The following is a 19,957-nucleotide window of genomic DNA, read 5'->3' as shown; positions in this document are numbered from 1 at the left end:
AATCTAGAGTAACAGAATTCCCTCAGGTGCTTATACACAAGATCAGATGGTGTCTTAGGACCAGGCACTACTAGGAGAACTGCTGAATTCACTAAGCAGATTCTTCTACCCCATTCATGCAAAGTGCTGCCTGTTCAGTTTAGCCAAACCATTTATTACGTGTGAGAGTACTACTGTCACAGGAAAAAAATTCTTTGAATGTGTATTCCTAGTATGTATAAACAGCTATGTTTCACCCCTAAAGCTCTCCACCCACCTAAATCAGTGGCTCTAATTAAGGACTCTCTCCCATTCTCCTTTACTTCCCTTCCTTCCTATCAATGTGTGGCTAAATGTTGAAAAAAAGCTTCAAAGTAGCACTTTAAAAAATCTGAGCAGGATGTAGTTTATGAATCTGTCAAAGCAAATCAAGGAAAGTTTTACTATGGACATAATACAATTTATTATATATTTGAATATAATCTGAAATAAAACACAGTAAGTAATTATAACATACTCTGATTTTAGAAGGGAAAAATTCAATTACTGATAACATCTATAAATCTTACTTGAATTTCAAGATCCTTTATTTATATTTTAAGGTAAAAGGAAGCTAAATTCAAAAAAAAATTTGAACATATTATGAAATAAAACACAGTGATTATAACATGCTCTCATTTAAGAATGGAAAAATTCATTCAATTACTGATAACATCTGTAAATGTTACTTGAATTTCAAGATCGCTTATTCTTATTTTAAGGTGAAAGTAAACAAAATACAAAAGGTAGTGTTAAAAATTTTAAGCTGTAGAATAATGTGAGAAGGACCCTAAATATTCACTGCCCCAATCCGGAGCAGATGCTAGAATTTGCTCCACAATAATCCTGCAAGCCCAAGACTTCCAGTGCACAGGTTCATTGTGAGTTAGTTCTAACCATCTTTGCTTTCTACCATACGAAAATTTTTCCTTTTATTATGTAAACCTGTTTTCTCAAAACCTCTGTCCATAAATATAAGAATATATAAATACATGATGTAACAATTGACAATACCAACTTTAAATGTAATTACGAGCAGGATGGTTTCTAAATGATGTGATTATGTTATAACAATAAAGTTTTGCTTTGTACCAGCATTCTCATTTCTAAAACTTATTTATTTTTTAAACATAAAAATTAAAAAATATTTACCAAGAATATTGATAGTTTCTTAGATACATTATTTTTATTTTGTAATATTCACATTCTTAGCCCTCTGGAAATCAGGACAATTTGGTTTCACCATGATGAGAGATTATAAATCATTTTTTTACATGAAGTCAAACTCGTCACAAGGAGAATGAGTTCTACTCTCCTCGTTGATTGACCTAAGATTTCTGATTGTATGTCTTCTCCAGCAAGTCAAAGTACGGGGGTGTCAAAACCTCTCTCCTAAATCTCTCCACCTCCTCCTCATCTCTTCTACGTTAATTCTCCCACTTAGCCTGAAAGCAAACAGCAGCTTGAGAGGAAGCCATTGGGAAATAAGCAATCATTGGAGAACCCTAAAAAAAATCTTATGAAATTAAAGCCCTTTTTATCCTCTTGGAATACTGTGACAAAGAAAATACCACAGGTTCACCCTAACATATTTGAGAAATAGTCATACCTTTCAATTCATTTCAACAATGATTTACTAAGTGTCAGGCACTGAACTAGACCTAGGCCTTGTGCTAGTACTGCAGTTACACGAAGTACAACTTGTGACATCCTCTTTCTTAAAAATGAGCAGTATTAAAGAGGACTGATTCTCCTTCACTCACAGTGAAGGTAAGTAGGCAACACACATCTTGTGGGGGTTCATAGGATCAGAGATGACCCTAATAAAAACTCATTGTTTTCCCAAGTAGATAGTACATGTAAACAGTGTTAACCTCAGTTTAGACATGAGACTTAAACAATTTGAACTTCAGTTTACAAGTGAGGTTTTGACAAGAATGAATATTAAAACTGAATATTAAGATCAATTCATCACACTTAGGGAGAAGTCATTTGCTTTAATGCATAAATGACAATTTCAACAAGTGTTTAAAATTAGATATAATTATGTACATTGGAAGAGAAGACATTTACATCCCAACAGGATTCTAGTAATGGGCAGTTTAAATATATTCAATATAATAAAAATCTAGACAATTAAAAATACCTACATATGGGCCCTATACAAAAGAAAGCAAAGACAAAATTCTGCTTGCCTCCTCAGTAACTCACAAAACAATACCCACAAACTGATCTCAGAAGCAGAGCAATGTTATTTTTTTCTATGAATGTAACCTGTGAAACACTACAGATTGTGCTCTATATAATATTGTTTGAGGCAATCTACATATGACATATGATCAAGACTCATAATTGCACAAATTTGGTAGGTCTTACATTTTCCACTACAAATTGCAGTGCTGTCATAACTCACAAAGAAATAATTATAGTATTTTATAAACTGCTTACTGTCCAGCATTGCAAATTGTTTAGCTAATCCATACAAACTTTCTGGGTGCAAATCTTCAATGTCATAGGTCTGGGTCAGGATATACTCCAGCTTCCAGTTGGATTCTCCCTTTAGATTAGCATCTGACAGGTTCAAGTAATACTGCAACATATCCTATATGTTAAAAACAGTGTCAAAGCCTTGTTCATTTTTTTGGCATATGAAGTACTACACAACAAGTGAGTTCTTATGAGGATTTATGTGACATTCTTAATTTCAAATTATAGTCATTTTTTAAAAAGTGAGAATGGGTTTTAAAGAAAAAGAGTCCTGATAGAAAATCTCTATTACTTTTACCATTTAAAAAATAATGAAGAAACAGAATAGAAAAGAATCTAAAATATATGGAGAGATGCATAAAATAAAAGGCCTTCAATTCATACACCTCAGAAACAGCCACTGCTAATCCTTGTGGATAAATGAGTGGTGTGCTGGAAGCCAGCTCACAAGACCTGACTTCCAAATTTTCAGGACCCTTGAGAGTTAGTTGACATCACTTTGGCAGCTTTAAATTGACCATAATGGGAGTATTTACATCACGGAAGTCAGCAAACACTATTTTTTTCCCAGTGAAACAGTTGCTAAACATTTAAAAGCACTTCAGTGTATGTGTGTTGTTCTAGGCTACATATACAAACTGATGTTTAGAATATACACACCTATTTATTATCTTTTTGCCTTTTTCAAAAAATAAAGTTACACTGTACAAACAGTTTTGCACTTTTAAAAATCGTTTAGTGCTATATCAGAGACATCTTCCCATGTCAGTACATATATACACACACGTGTATGTGTGTATCTGGGATTCAGATCCAAAAATAGACAACTAATAGTTGTAACCAATAGTTGTTTTTATTGCCTCATTTGATCTAATGTTTATGGTTTAAACTATATTTCCCCTGCCCTACCTCCATCATAAAAACATGCTCTAGGGAATAACAAAGCCACTTCCTGTTAAATTTATCTAGGAAAAATAATTAATTACACCAATAGAGACTTTAATTGAGAAATTCTCTTCAAATTATATTTGTTAAAAGAGGCAGTACCCATAAACTAAATGCCCAGACTTTTGATGCTAAATTGATATAAAACAGAATTGTGCACAAGCTCCAGAGAACTTTTCTGTCAAAGGTAAATGTCCAACTCAATTTATTTTCCTTACAAAAAACTATTGCCAACATTTACTGAGCACTTACTATGAGTCAAGCATTTTTCTTAGTGCTTTACATGTAGTTGTTTACATAATCCTCACAGCAACTCAGTGAAGGCAGCAGTATTTTAATCTCCATTTGACAAAGGAATAGACTGAGACAGCTCATGAGAGTATGTCTTCAGAACCTATTCTCCACAATTATATTCTGGAGTAATTAGTACCACATATGGCTTGGTGAAGAGTTTCAATATATACAAGTCCACGAATAAGGCATTATTTCCCAATAAAACCTTCTTCTAAATAAATGTGAAGTGCTTAGAGGGACAGAAACAGCTTCTCAAAGGCTGACTTCATAAGCCCACACTTAGGAAGTGTTGACATTCCAATATAAAAAGAAAGAGATCATAAGATTTCAGCACAAAATACAACGCACATAGCTGCAACACAAACATTCAACTAAGCTGATGAAAACTACAAAAACATGCATTAATATGAGGTCAATTCTAAAATTGTGCTGACTTACCAATAATTTATAATCACGAGGATCATACTGAAATAGTCTGACACCAGGATTGTTGGTCTGTTTCTCTAAAACACTCTTCACTGGGGTAACAGCAGGAGCCACAAATAAAGAATTTACTGGACTTCCTGAACAAAACAAAGATTAAAAAACAAAGTTCTAAATTAAGAGATTAGCAGACAGAACAGCCAAATAATGTGTGATCCTTGATGGGTCCTGAATGAAGCAACTGTAAAGAGAGACTTTTGAAAAAATAGGGGAATTTTTATTATGGATTGGTATTGGAAGACATCAGGTAATTATTGTTGACTTTGTTAGGAAAGTTAATAGTATTGTGATTATGTAAATTATCCATATTTTAAAAATACCTGCAGAATCACTAGGGTTAAAAAAGAACTGATGCTAGAGATTCACTTTCAAATGCTTTAGGAAAAAAAGAATAAAAAATGGATAGGTAAAGCAAATGTGGCAAAATTTTGATAGATGCTGGATATAAGTGATGACATAATGGGGGGTTGTTTTATCATTCTCTCTTTTTTTATATATATTTGAAATTTTTCATAGTTAAAAACTCCAAGTTACTACAAGTACACACACACAAATACAAAACTAGTTTGTTTTGAATCTCTACCTAAAACAATATTTCAATAATTACATAATAAAAATTTGATTGAAGTGTCACCATGTTTTTTATCTATTAAAGCTAAATTGCTCTCTGAGTTAAAAAGTTATCAAATGCTGAAAAATGGTCATTTTTACCAAGCCTGCTTTTCTAGATGCAGGAGTTAATGCATTTCAGAAATGTTCCAGTTACTGAGAAAAAATATATATTGATTTTACTCTGGCTGATGAATGTAAAATCAGAATTTTTATTTTATTACCTCTCAGTTTTTCTGCCCTCATACAGAGTAATCTTTAAAAATAGTTATCAATATTTTGTTTTATGTAGAGCTATATTTTTTCTTTTAATACTGAGTAGATGACAATGTCGATGCGCACTTAAAAGAGCTTAAGAATCGTAAATTGTGCTTTGCTTTTTAAATTCTGAGAAGTAAAACAGGTTATATAAAGAAAAATGAGTCTGGTAGACAAATAACTAGCAGTAATATTTCTCTAAACTTGAGGATCTCAATGAAATTTTGAGTGGAACCAATAGGAAGAAACCCAATTGCAGGCCTAAACATGATTTGGACACTTGTACAATCATAGAAGATAATTCATAAAAGTTTGGTGCTGGCAGGTGGACTTAGAAAAACTTGTAATTCACTGGATTAGTAAAAATTCCTCGATATTGCTGCTTTGCTCTAGCATCTTGGATTGGGCAGATGTAAACAGAATGTCATTTTACCTTTTTTATCTGAAAGAACCATAATGCTATCTCTGTGAGTGTGTCCATAAAATTGTCCTGCAATGATACTGCTGTATTTTCTAAAAATATCCAACAATTTTTCATTATAGTATTCTCTCATTGCTGGGATACTCTTTGAAGAGGGCAGGTATCCCACTGGAATATGTGCTATGATGTACACCTGGAGAAAGAAACACAGGCAAGACTGATGAGAATCTTTTTGCACATTTATCATACCCAAGTGACACTTAGATAGGCAAGACTGAAAGTATGTTAAGTAAAATTGAACAGCAAATATACCATCTCTATGTAGTACCAAAAACATGAAATTATGAAGCTATTAATGTCACCATATTTACACTTGTCTCATTTAAACCACACTGACAGTATAAAGTAACTGTGACTTTGGTCACAATTTTTTTTATATCGACAGATGTCAATCAATCCTCAAAGCATTAAAAGCAAAACAAAACAACAGAGGCAAATCATGAGGTATTTCTTATGAAAAACCTCTTTAAATTTTAAACTTTTATTAATACCTGGACCCCTCAATTTAATAAATACACAAATTCAGCCCTTTGCTTATCCCCTGATGATTCTGATCTATGAAACTACCTTCTCCTTATTTTGCTGAGAGATGTTCAGTGTATTTTCTAGCCATTCAAACTGATTTGCTGGGTCAGTCTTATTCAGGGTCACAATATTTGGGCCGTAGTACAAATTTGTGTTCAGACTGATGATCCTAAGGTTCAGATTGGTTGAAACTTTCTGTGAATAAAAGCCACCTACAAAAACAAATTTAAATCATATTCCAGAAAACCACAACACAGGTACACACACACTGTGAAAGCAAATTCTCAGTTAAGATTTACAAGCCAGTCAGAAAGGTTATAGTTATTTTTCATTGCTTAGTTTGCACATACACAGGCTGTCATTAGGTAAGACACACTGAATGTTGAAGGCCAATCACGGGCCAGCTCCATGGCTGCCCCTCCACACATTGTGGTAACAAGTTACCTCTAATATTCAGGTGAAAAAAATCATGAAATGTTTGGCACTAAGCAAAGAGGTTCTGAATTTTATAAAAGATTGATACATCAACTCCTACTTTTGCTTTGGAGAGTTCAGTTGAGAGATACTGTGAAATACAAAACCCAAAGAATGGGAAGACACATGGGTCTTGCCAGAGACTACCAGGAAGGAATGGCAGGTAAACCAGAGCTGCCACAGTCTCGGTGGAGACAAGGCTCGCAGCACAACCCCAGGACACGCCTGCGAACCAGAGGTGACAGGACACTCAGCGGCCTGTTGAAGTGGCATGTTCAGAGCTAACCACTGAGATCTCGGCTCTGTTTCCTCTGCCCTGGGCCCATTCACCAGCTTTCAAACATGACCTGTGGCCTCCAGAAAAACTGGATACGGAGGATCTCTGGAATTGGCACACCCACACAAATGTTAGATCTAGTTCTAAACAACATCAATGAAAGTAGAGACAAAGAGGGGTGCGTAAATCTTTCACTTACCTTTCCTTAAAGTATCAATAGCTTCTTCATGTAGCCAGGGTTTCCAGAGGTTTGCTACTGCATTGTACACCTTGCTGGTAACTATAGGCAGTTGATCCTGGCCACAAACAATATAATCCACCATTGAAACTCTGAATCCATATATATATGGATTAATTAATTTAAACATTACTTAGAGTGCTTACTACTATGTCGGGCATCTGGAGGTGAAAGGATGAACACTAGATAGACTTAGTCTTCAAGGAATTTGTAACTTAGCTGGGGAAACAGGATAAAATGTTACCAGTACCTATATGAGAGTATGGTAGGTGCTACTGCACAGTTTCTGGGGGTGTACAAGCAGAAACAATCACGTCTCATTCCGAGGATCCTGGGGGAGGGCTCACAGAGCATTTGAACCAGGCCTTGAATAATGATGTATCCAGTGGGTGAGGACAATGTAGCAAGACGAGAACAATGGCCCAGACACCAACGCAGGGCGTGTACAAGGAAAAGCTTTGTTTTAGAGTGGCTGGGGTATACAGCAGATGTATTAAAGAGACACATAAGCTAGGTTCAACCTTGAACATGCAAGGCCTAGTGTGGCAGGCCAAGAGAATGGAGAAAATTTCATTATTTTAGAATTAAACAATGTCCTCTGAAATGTCAACACTAGTAAAAAGCTTCTTAACTTCTTGAATAAAGATTTACAACCACATGATTTGAGTCTTTTTATGTCAGCCTTAATTAATTTAACAGGTTTTGATTTTTTAATGATACATTTATATGTATAAAACATTTTTATTATCCTGAAGTATCTTTTCATCATACTATTTTATCATATTATAATTGAGTGTCTTTATGGTGACAAACTCTAGGGAAGAAAAAAAACCAACTTTAAGAGAACAGATACTGAATAAAAAGCCAAAAATCATTTGTGAAACTGGGTAATTATTCTTTTTTTTTTGTTTTAAAAGGCTATATTAAAAACTAAACCATTTTCTTCACCCTCCTCATTTTCCTCTATTGGTGATAGAGACCTATTTCATAAAGGAGTTTTCCTATCAACATTAATTAAAATGTTTATTTTTCAAGGTGACAGCCAATTCACATTAGTTCCTAATACACATGCCTAACAAATGAAGAAAATATAAACACATTCAGGGCAATTAATATGACTTCTTTTAACTGGCACTAATTACCCAAAGTATATTTTCAATTTGTGTCAGAGATCAGAGTCACGTGTCTGAAAATTACACACTGGCTAAGGCCAATCGAGAGTTTGATTGAAAATCAGTTGTCATCATCATCAAAAACCTAAAGTCTTAGTCATTTGTTTCCTTTGGGATGGATACCAAGATAGTGGTATGGTCATTTAGAATATTAAGATTTTATAAAAATCACTCCAGACTTTTCTATTTTAAGTATGAGAAATATGAATACCAGAGAAGTTAGGTGATTTATCCAGGAACAACTGATCAGTCCCAAAGCCAGGTTGAAATACCAGGTGTTCCACCATGACCCTTACATCCAATTATCTACTGAACCATGCCACTCAATCTTTTTTGGTTGTGACATGACCACTGCTAAGAAATGGAGTATAATGGGAAGTGAGGCACCCATGAGTTTGGTGGCACCAGCCTTGCCAGTGTAGGAGTAAATGGGGGCTCTGGCTCAGACTGTTTGCTTGGGTGGCAACCTGAAGGAATCCTTGGGCTGCCCACAGTATCTACCTCTGAAGTAATGGGTGGAGAAATGCATCTGTATATATATGTTTATGTAACTATGATTATATACATGTTTATGGGGTTTTAATGGGGAAATAACACTTATCAAATTTATTTGTTACTAATATTCACCAGAAATCAATCTCAGTTATAAGTCTCCAGGAGAATTGGCTATGGGGCTTTCTTGTTACACCTGACATTCTTGAAATGGGTGAAAGCATGGCAGTAGAATCATAGAAAGAAGATTTTCAAATACAAAACTCTAGGCTAGGAAGAGAAAAAATATTAGCTGTTTGAGTATCAGGTTGCCCAATTTACCCTGTACATATAACAGGACATATTTTAGAAGCTGGATAGTAACTATATCTTTGAATTATTGTAAGATTTGACTTCACAAAAAGAAGACAGAGTTAAAAGTCAAATCAAACAAGTCCTCAAAGGAGTTAAGAACAACATATCCCAGGTTATTGCTTAATTCTGTAATAACCATCATTCTACTTACTGAGGGTTTATTACGCGCCAGGTAGGAAGCTGTGCCTTTTCATATAGTATCTTTGCTTCTCACAAAACCTCTGCAAGGTAAGTGTTACTGCTGCTATTTACAAATGAGTGACCTATGACCTATGGACCTGGGACATAAAGTGAATTATCTAAGTTGGTCAAACTATTTGAGGCAGGGAGGGGTTTTAAATCCCAATGACTATGACTCTAAACCCCAACATGTTTTCCACTGTATCAGTCTGCCTGTCACCCAAAACATATAAAACAAGGTGTGTTACCTCTGCTTCCTGGAGCTTGTTCATCCTTGAGCCTCCGCTCAAGCTCTCTGATCTAACATCTCAACAGCAACAAAAGATGACCTCAAGAGGTTGACTCACAAAGACTTATATATTATTTATTTCAAGACTGGAAGCCAGTGACAAGAAATCATTTGTAACTTAAGCTAATCCTAGAAGATAACTTTTCAAAATCACTCTATCAGTTTAGATTAACATAATCAAAACCCTCATCAAGCATCCTTTTGACAGGAAATAGAAAAAGATATCTTAAGTAAAAAGAAAAATGTAGACAAAGACGGGCATGAAAGTAAATATCATGTTCAGTACGTTAGTCTGGCAAGGGCGAGGCATGTGTGAGAGGTGTTGGGCCGACTGAACACAAACGGTCCAGGATGTGGGCTCTGCCACTAGACAATTGTGAGCACTTGAACAGGCAGCTTAACATTTCTGGGCCTTAGTTTTCTCATTTAGAAAATGAAGAGTTGATCTAGACCAGGAGTCAGCAAACTTTTTCTATTAAGGGCTAAGAAATAAACATTTTAGGTTTATGGGCCATAAGGTCTCTGTGCTCTGCCACTATTATGCAAAAGCAGCCACAGGCAATACAGAAAGGAGTAGCCATGGCTGTTCCAATAAAACTTTATAAAAATAAGTGACAGGCCAAATCTGGACCACAGGTCATAGTTTACCAAGCCTGGACTAAACAACAGTATCTGAGATTTCTTGAATATGTAGAAATCTAAGATTCTATACTACTACAACAGGACCCTGTAATCAGGGCTTGTTGCTAGATGCTATGCACAGACTACTTAACAGTTTCTCTGACAGGTTGAAGCCTGGGCTGTATCAAGGATTAAATATTTTAAACATAGTCTCTGCCTTGAATCACATCTTAATTAGATAAACTAGACTTGAACATGGACCTCCCTCTGGTTCTTACAATAGTTTGCTATGTTTCTGTTTTTAATCATAGTCTAGTTTAGATCAGAGTGTGGAGAGCTTTGTATGCTTATAGAAATTCTGAAAAATGTAAACATTTGTCAGTATTAAGCTTCACTACTAACCTTATCATAGAAATACAAATAAACAATAGAATTATCCAAAAGAAAGGAGAAATTGAGGAATATTATGAAGGAAAACAAGAATTAATAACCCACAAACTAGGTAATTTGCTTCCCAAACTCATGATGAACAAAACTGTTTGTACATTATTGAGTCACATTAAAGTCCCCAAAGCACTTGTCTTGCCTTCCTCAAAGCTTAGCATTAAAAACACAACCTGCCTCCATGAGTTCCACTCCCAAGCCCTGCCATCAGCTAGTTACTGTCATAATTTCAACACGACCAATGGTAAAAATCTTTGAAGCACTTCTGGAAATTTACCTGTGGCCAATAGTCATGATTACCTAGGGCAGGGAAAACCTGAAGATTTGGAAAGAGACTCTGGACGGTGGTTGTCATATTAGCAATCACACGTATGACTGTGTCTGTGGAGAGTTCATGCACTGGAACATGAGGTGGGCTATCCCTGAAAAGGAGACAAAATCAGTTTCTATAAAAAGTCACTAGCTTTATGCATGATGCTTTGCTGCAACATCAACACAGACTTCCACTATAAAACAACAGTAAGAGCAAATATACAACCAAGAAATTCACTTCTGAGTATTTACCCAGGGAAAACAAAAAACACTAATTTGAAAAGATATATGCAGCCCTATGTTTATTACAGCATTATTTACAATATACAACATTTGGAAGCAACTTTTGGAAGCTCAGAAGATGTGGAATATATCCACAGTAGAATATTACTCAGCTGTAGAAATGAATGAAATCCTGCCATTTGTGACAACATGGAGGGACTTAGAGGATAGCACACTAAGTGAAATCAGTCAGACAGAGAAAGACAAATACCATGATTTCACTATGTGGAATCTAAAAAACAAAGAAACAACAAAACAGAAACAGACCCAAAAATACAGAAAACAAACTGGTGGTTACCATAAGGGATTGGACTGGGGATAAGGCAAAATAGGTGATGGGGATAAAGAGGTACAAAGTTCCAATTATGAAATAAACAAGTCATAGGGATGAAAGTACAATATAAAGACTATAGTCAGTAATACTGTAACAACTTTGTATAGTGACAGCTGGTCACTACACTTATCATGGTGAGCATTTTGTTATGTATATAACTGCCAAATCACTATGTCATACACCTGAAACTAATATAACATTGTATGTCAACTATTATTTAGTAGAAAATAAATAAAATTACATGCACTGTAAAATAAAAAGCAAGAAATGATAGGTAAGAGTTGATAAACTACTATTCATTTACTTTTCATTAAGAATTTACTTTACATTAAGAATCCTATAAAAAGAAAATTTGTATAATAAAAAGATAAACTGAAAATCTCCCCCTACTTCACTACCTGATTGGAGATTTATGAGAGGAAAAATTTTAGTGATTAAGAACACAGATTCCAGAGCCAAAACGCCTAGATTCAAATTCCCAGCTTTACCACTTAATAGCTATATGTATTTAGACAAGTTTCTTAGATGCTCAATGTTTTCACTTCCCAGCTGTAAAATAGAAATAAAAAAATTAATAATAATATCTATTGTAAAGATTAAATGAGTTACAATGTAGAAATTAATTAAAATAGTGTCATGGTCATTATTGGAAGTAGAGGAAAAACAGGTCTTTTCACTCTGCCATGATGGATGGAATTAACTAGTTATACCACCAGATCATGTTTACAAGTTTCTATCAAAGGTTTAACTCACACTGTTACCTTTCAGTTTTGAATATTTAGTAAGGATCTATTATCACATTAATAAACACCTCCAGACACTGATCATGAGTATCTGCTGCTTATGGATTTATCTCTTAGTTAATGTATTTCTAGAACCTGTATTCTGGGAAAAAAGAAAAACAAAACTTCTACAGTTTTTCTTATCTCTAACAATGTTGGTTAATTTGACCTAGTGCTTTTTAATGTTAATTTTCTTACGGAATTCAGAATCCTAAGGAAGCTTAAGACACTGTAGATAAATACTGAGTAATTAATGGTATTTATATAATCACTTACCCTGTCCATATCATGAAAGATGCTTCTTGTCCTGAGTTTTTAATGAAATCAAATGCTGACAAAATAAGGTGATACGGAGAATCACACAGAACATCTCCAAAAGGGCCAGGATTGGAGGCATTTGCACCTTTGGATGAAGCGCACACTTTCGTGTGGTCATCTGTGATGTGGTAAGTAGGGTCTAAGTGTAAGTCAGTCACATGCCAAAACTGTCCTGTTGGTTAGAAGTGACATGGTGTTAAATCTATGCTTCTTTTGGAATTCTCCTACAAATATTTATAGTCAGACTAGAGCCAGTTGCTCCTCCCTGTGATGGAGGGAAGCTGTACTAATATAAAAGTTCATACGCCCTCAAGTTAAATACAACCCTTCCCTGTAAGAAGATGAGGACTCCAAGGACAGCAGGAAGAATTTACTGGAATTTACTATTTAAACTTGCCAGAACCGATGAGTTCAGTGATAGCATGACTACCTAATAAAGACTAGATAACAAACATAAATTGTATAATGAAATGTACAGAGATGACCTTCTGGGAGGTCAGTATTATATCACATCTTATTAGCATGTCTCCTTCCTTGAAGAAATTAAGGTTTTAGTATTTTATTTACATTTTCATATAGAAAAATTGACATAGAAATATGATGTGGTTTGTTAGGGTTACACAGTGAATAGATTGCAGAACCAGGAACTGGATCTTACTCCTAATTTGTTGTAGAAACTTGCCCCTCAACACTAATGGGAAAAGAATATAAATCTTTAATACTAGCTTTAAGCCAAAAAATAGAAATTGCCAGAGGTTCTTAAAAACTACTTAATAAGGAGAACTTTCCATCAACACATTTGTATAAAATGTTAGCAATTTTAAGGGAAGCATTTGGTAAGGAGGCTGCTTCCACTGGGTTTTCAGGGAGGACCCTAGAACCCATCTGAGAGCATCCCTGCTTGTCAATCATTTTGAGAATGACTCCTTCACTGAAGATAATACCAGTACTAAGAATCATAGTAGTATCTCTCTTCGTTAAGTATTTACTATGTGCCAGGCATTGTGATAAGCAATTTAAATATTCTGTGCCATTTCATTCTCAGAACTACTCTCTTGAAATAGGAATCATTGTTCTTATTTTGGAGTTGGGAAACTAATGCAGAATCAATTAGGAAATCTGTGATAGTTACACAGCTAATAAATGGCAGAGTCAAAATCTGAACTCCACTTGGAAAGGCCCTCAAGTTTGCTTGTTCACAATTTACATATATCTTCAATGATTTTGCTGCCTCCTCACTTGAAACTAATAAATCACTTTAATAGGCGGCTTCTTCACACTCTGAATTTTGAGTTCACTTTATGACTAATTTACATCAGAAACACATTAGAAGTGATACAGCAGCATGTACTACACCAGAAGCATGGCACTAATGAATACAAACTTTTATCCAAACAAAGATGATAAAAGCTAAGCATGTATGTGAGGAAACACTTGCATAAAACCCAAAGCTGGATAATAAAATAAAAAATGGAAAAGAGTTACTTTGTTAAGGTGGAAAAAGTTGAGTTATACTCAGCTGTTGTTTGTTCACAATGTGGTTATAATTTTATAACGTGTTTAAGTTCACAGCTAAGAAGTGGTGTACAAAAAATCCAGAAGACAGTAGGCATTAAATCGTCTTTATGGTCAATACCTGGTATTCAGTCCCCATTTGCAGACATTTGCCAAGAGTAATTTATGGTATTCCATAATGCAGAAAATACTCCAATTTTCACTTCCAGCTTAGACATACTTTACCTAGCACACAAAGCCAAATTGGCCAATAGTCAGAATCATTCTGGAACCTGCCCTTCCTTGAGGTTTAAGTACATAATGCATCTCATTTTTATGTGAATGTGTATTTTATTATTTACAGAATGTTAAGGTACAGTAAAGTGCACATAGAGCAATACAGTGGTACAGTTCAGAGTGGAGACTCCAGAAGCAGACTGCCTGACTTCACATCTAAGCTCCACTTACTAATCCAGCTGTGTGATCTTGGCTTGTTTTATTTGTGAAGTGGGAATAATATTACCACCTACTGTATGAGGATTAAGTAATTTAGTAGAAGAAAAGCTCTTAGATGTTGGCTGGCATACAGTAAATTCAGTAGTTCGTTACACTGTTACTATTTCATACCCCCAACCTTGAATCTGAGATTGAACTTCATTTCCAAGTAATAGTTAAAATTTACTGAGTATTACTATAAGCTTATTACTTATTAATTTTTTAAGCTTATTACAAGATAGGGATTCAGGAAATCTGACTCCAGATTCAATGTTTTTCATAACCACTGCACACTCTGCTTCTCTTTGGGTGTGCTCACATTTGAATGTCCTTCCGTTGCATTTACCTCATGTAAAAAAGGTGACAATGCCTACATGTAATATGGCAATAAGTAAGGGCCATGAGATAATAAATATATTAAATTTTTGTAAAGCAAAACTGGAAAACATTAAGGATACATCCCTCAAATGTAGTCTAACATCTAGATTTATGTGTCCCTAGCATCTAGAGTATGTCTGACCTATCCTAGGGCCTCAACAGTCTTTAATTAGACACAGGCTGGTTTCAGGATTTCCTCAGGTCACATGGTGATTCAGTGAAGAAGCCTGAACTGGAACCAGTCTCTCCAGACTTCAAGTTTAGTGCGCTATCCACTACATTGAACAGCCAGACAAATAGGTGAGAAGGTAATGATTTAGATGCAGTAGGGGGTGTCTTTAAATAGAAGCCAAGGACAGAGCTCTTACAGGTTCTTAACCTGGGATTTATGAATAATGTATGTCAGGAGGCCTCACCTCCCACATGTCCACATGTAATGAAACTGTATACAAAATACTGTGTGTGTGTGTGTTTCCAAGGCCACAGGCCTGCCCGTGGAGAGCCCATGCTCCAATCCAGATTCTCTGGTTTCCAGTCCAAAGTTCTCACAGTACAATTATTTCCTTGTTCTCAAGATGACTTTTAAAAGATTTGCACAAATATATGTGTGTAAGCATGTGTGTGTCTTATTGACACATCTAGATAAATGCTCAAAATGATACCAAAAATATCTTAAAATTTATCTTGAAAAGTTATAATTTATCCTAAAGAACCTAGCAAACCATAATTCAGTTGTTTGGATAAATGGTTGCTGTGTAAGGAGGCGTCTCTGTTTACTTACTTACAATGTCAGTTCCTACCAAATACTACAGCATGTCCTGACTTCCTAAATCTAAAGAGCTGTGGCCAAACAAACCCAGGACAACTCCCTGGGTTGTTGTGTCCACCACTGGTGTTTGACAGAACAGAAACTGAAACGGGGAATTTGCACACACACGTACACTCCCCCCAAGTGAAGAGAGTCAGGGTGGGTGTTTGAAACTAAGTCCGTGCATTGTGACATGGGGTCAGGGGGAGAGGGAAGGTCACATCAAGCAGAGAACGTGTAAAATCATACATCCAATGTGAAAGTGCTGAGTCGACACTTGAGCAAGTCTTTGAACCCCAGTTTCCCAACTCCCTTCCACCTCCCTAGCTGACTCAACCTTATAGCTTCCCTAGCAAAACAGCAAGGTGGGCAGTACAGATTCACTAGGCACCAAAAGTTGTCAGTGAGGCCTTCAGCAATCAAATCCTTAAAACCAAAAGGTGAATGTACTATTCGTTGGTCTTACACAGCCCGGGGCATTTTATCTCAAAATCCTAAACAGCCACATAATAAAAGAAACACAGTTCCAGTTTTTAAAAAGGCAGAAACCAGCATGCATACGTTATTTTAGGACAACTTCTTGTTATGACTGACAGTTGGGAAACCAGATTTACAGTTCTTGCTGTCAACTGCCTGACAGCTGAGTCACGAGGACTTGGCTCGCAGACAAAGAGGCATTTCCCCCGAAGCATTTTAAAAGTCTTGTGAGAGAAGAGTAAGAGCAACAAGAAGAGTCTTCAGCATTGAGCACGGCACTGAGTTTTGGGGATAGCTATGCCCAAAACACAAAACAGAACTCCACCTGATTTTTCCCGTCTAAATAACAAAGCAGTTATTTTTAAAGGGAGTCAGGTTATGAGAATACCTTGATCTTTGAAACTGAAGGCTCAGATGGCTTCATAAAATCTCCCATCCTACATCATATTCTGTACGGGGGTTCTCAAACTGTCAGAATCACCTGGAGGGTTTGTTGAAGATTGTTGGGCCCCAATTCTGAGTTTCTGGGTCAGATTCGTTGGGTCTGGGATGGGGCTGAAAACTTGCATTTGTAACAAAATCAGGTAATTCTGAAGCTGCTGGCCCCTGACCACACTTTGAGAACAACTACAGTAACCGGCATTTGTTAGGGATTGGAATGAATAAAAGTGGTGCCGCCTGCCGGGAGCCTAGTGGCATTCAGATAAAGCGAAATGAAGGCCGCATGAGTTTTAACTTAGCCTTTGGGGTGAATAGCACCGAGATTGTGATCGTACTCTGGCTGAAGGCACAGGGAGAAAAGGCCACCAAATGCGGTGAGCGGGCAGGAGTTACTCTGAGACCCACTGAAATTTACACCCCTGAAGTAAAGCGAAACTCTGAGGCTCCCCCTCCACTCTGGGCACATTCGGAGCCTCTAGGAATACGGGGCATCCAACTCCCAGCGTTTTCCCTTGAGACACGCAGCTCCCTTACTTCCCTTGGAGCAAACAGCCGGAGACACAAAGTGTACACAACTGCTGGGGGAGGGGAATATCTGGCCGCCGCGTTCCCTGCAGCGTCCCCACTGGCGCGGGCACGGCCCCCAGCCGAGCCCTGACCTCCCGGCCGGAGCACTTGCTCGTGTCCCCCGTGTCCCTCGCCCCCCGCGTCTGGGACCCCGCGCTGCCTCCTCCCCGCTCGCGCACTTCTGCCTGCGCGCTGTCCGCTGCTGCCGGGCAGCTCCCTCCAGGGAAAGGGTCGCGGACAACTCACCCACCGCCGGAGCGGGACTGCGGCCGCCCCCGGGCGCCAAAGGCAGCCCTAGGCAGGGGCCGCAGTGCAAGGCGGCCAGCAGGCAGCAGAAGAGCGCGCACAGCAGCGCCATCGCGGGCCGTGGCCACGAGCCTGGGCGACTCGGCCTGTCCCGGGGCTCCACTCGGACCGTCAGGCCCGGGTGGGGAGGAGGCTAAGGAAGGATGCGGGTGTAGACGCCCAGCAGTCACGTGCAGGGACAGACTCCGCAGCTAGTCGGTAATTTTCACCTTCAGCTGCCCTCTGTCCTTTTGTTTTTTAGCATCAGTGACTGGCCTGCGAAGGAATGTGCTTAGACAAACCCCAAGCAGATCATCTTCCCCAAAGCCACCTGGCCCTAAACGATGAGGATCCTCCACAGAAATGATGCAGAGAACCTTGAAGTATGGTGATTTGGAGGAGGTCAGCAGAAGTTTTGAATAGCACAGTGGATCTCAAGGTGTGGTCCCTGGACTAGCAGCGTCAGCCCTACCTGGGAATTCTAGTTAGAAATTAAGATTCCCTGGCCCCACCCCAGACCAACTGATTCAGAAACTGGGGAGTGGAGCCCAGCAGTCTGCTTTACTAGCCCTACAGGTGATGCTGAAGTGATGGTAAAGTTTGAGATCCACTGCTCAGACATTAAGGTTTTGTTTTTTGTTTGTTTTGTTGCTGTATTTAAAAAAACGAGTTAAAACAATGTCTCAGAACCCTGCTCTGTGCATTCCAGAGATGCATAAAAATCATAAAGAAAGCCTGTTTATTTTACATTTCCAAGGACTTTTTGAAGCTGGCCAGTCTGACAAAGGAGCAGACACCCCCAAACTGCCCTGGCTTCTGTGTGCCTTCTATTACCATTCACTAGGCTGCTGACCGCTTTGGATGCATGTAGTTGAAATTTGTGGGGCATAGAATTCCTTTGGAGAAGAAAATATCCTCTAGAATGACTAACGTCACCAAAGACGATGGAAAGTATATTTGTTTCCAATCAGAGAAAACCCTACTTTCTATCCTGTCTCATTTAATGGGAAAGCATTTCATATAAAGGGCTTTGAAATGGGCATCAAGGCACCTCCATTTTGTTTCATGTCCTGCCAGCAATCGCAAGTCCTGCCACAGCTTTAGCATGATTCAAAAGCCTTTTGAGAACCAAAGTACTTCCCAATCATGGACAAAATGGTCGTTGGAGTTTCTAGTCCATGACCTCAAGAGTATGGAGGTAAACAAAGTAGGGGGGGGGGGAATGGTAAATGGGTGAGACAGAACAACTTTACAGACGGCAAAGTAACTTGTGTGTTTTTAGTCCAGGCATTCTGAAAGGTAAGAAAAGGATGAAACTGAAAAAACAGCAATTTTTAATCTTTTTTTTCAATTTCCAATAAGTAAATCACTGGCAGTAAATCACTTGTGAAATAATTCTTCAGTAAGTAAACATAAAATATAGCATCTACATTTTGAAACCTAAGGAATGCTTGCAATTCTAACAAGACAATACACTGAAATAAGTGGGTAGATATGCCATTCTCCCTCCTACTTTCTCATCTTTCTTTTGTGTTCCTTTATACCCCCTAAGAAGAATAAAATTACATGACTCAATATCTCTGGGTGTACACCTCAACTCTGGGCATATATTTGGAGGTGCCCTGGTTTGGGATGTAGGTGTAATTTGTTGTGTGGGTGTATATCTGGCTGAGGTAGAACACATAGGATGGGGGAAGTTGCTGCTTACTCATTATCACAGTTCAAGATTGGATTTCACAAGACCTTGTATCTTTTAAGACCTTGGATTTTGGAAATATTCTTCCAGGGCCTGTTAGTCAAATTGCCTTTGGGCTTGCTTAATTTTCCTTTCCTGTTAACTATGTTAAGAAAAAAAAAAAAAAGAGGGGTTGGGGGCAAACCAGAAAAATTAGTACATTGGCCGATTGCTATATGAGATAGAATATAGCTTGAAGAAAAATGATTTGCAACTACCCTGTAAATATTTAAGAAGTAAAAATATCTGTTAATTATATTCCCAGAAAAATACATTTGTTGCGCTACTGAAACCTTTGATCTTTTAGCCCACTGGAACTTTCACATTTAGGCCACCCAAAAACCTTTCCATTCTTCACTCTGTGAGGCAGCTGTTATGGTAATAAATGCCAGCAGGATGTTATTTGGCCTAATTCTAATGAATAGTGAGCTGAAACTGAATCCCCATCCTTGGCTTTGTATCTTTAACAGAGAGGCCAGCATCCCTGCTTCTACTAAAGCATAGGGCTAAAACCACCAAGAGAAAGCTGTCTTCCACAAAAAGTAGAGATAAAGGGTGTCAGAATAATGGCAACAAACACTTTCTCAGTGTAGTTTCTGGCTTTTAAA

The 19,957-nt window shown here is 37.5% G+C and overlaps 1 protein-coding gene across 2 annotated transcripts; it reads right to left on the bottom strand.

The window, feature by feature from the left end:
* Positions 1 to 1,182: 1,182 nt before the first annotated feature.
* SMPDL3A (sphingomyelin phosphodiesterase acid like 3A) lies at positions 1,183 to 17,876 on the bottom strand. Of its 2 annotated transcripts, XM_017659014.3 has the most exons (8): positions 17,576 to 17,868; positions 12,628 to 12,841; positions 10,919 to 11,063; positions 7,051 to 7,147; positions 6,143 to 6,312; positions 5,528 to 5,708; positions 4,183 to 4,307; positions 1,183 to 2,620 (listed from the first exon to the last, which is right to left on the bottom strand). In XM_017659014.3, the coding sequence occupies exons 1-8, from the start codon at positions 17,685 to 17,687 to the stop codon at positions 2,303 to 2,305; spliced, it is 1,362 nt and encodes a 453-aa protein (XP_017514503.3). In that variant the 5' UTR covers positions 17,688 to 17,868; the 3' UTR covers positions 1,183 to 2,302. The 2 variants fall into 2 exon arrangements, with proteins under 2 accessions (XP_017514503.3, XP_073075635.1); XM_073219534.1 differs by lacking the exons at positions 6,143 to 6,312; positions 7,051 to 7,147 and having other exon boundaries at positions 17,576 to 17,876.
* Between the last annotated feature and the right edge of the window lie 2,081 nt (positions 17,877 to 19,957).

This window comes from Manis javanica, chromosome 13 (genome assembly GCF_040802235.1).
Source record: "Manis javanica isolate MJ-LG chromosome 13, MJ_LKY, whole genome shotgun sequence".
Classification (NCBI taxonomy): Eukaryota; Metazoa; Chordata; class Mammalia; order Pholidota; family Manidae; genus Manis; species Manis javanica.
Note: the sequence above shows the minus strand (reverse complement) of the source record. Positions and strands in the feature narration are given on the sequence as shown.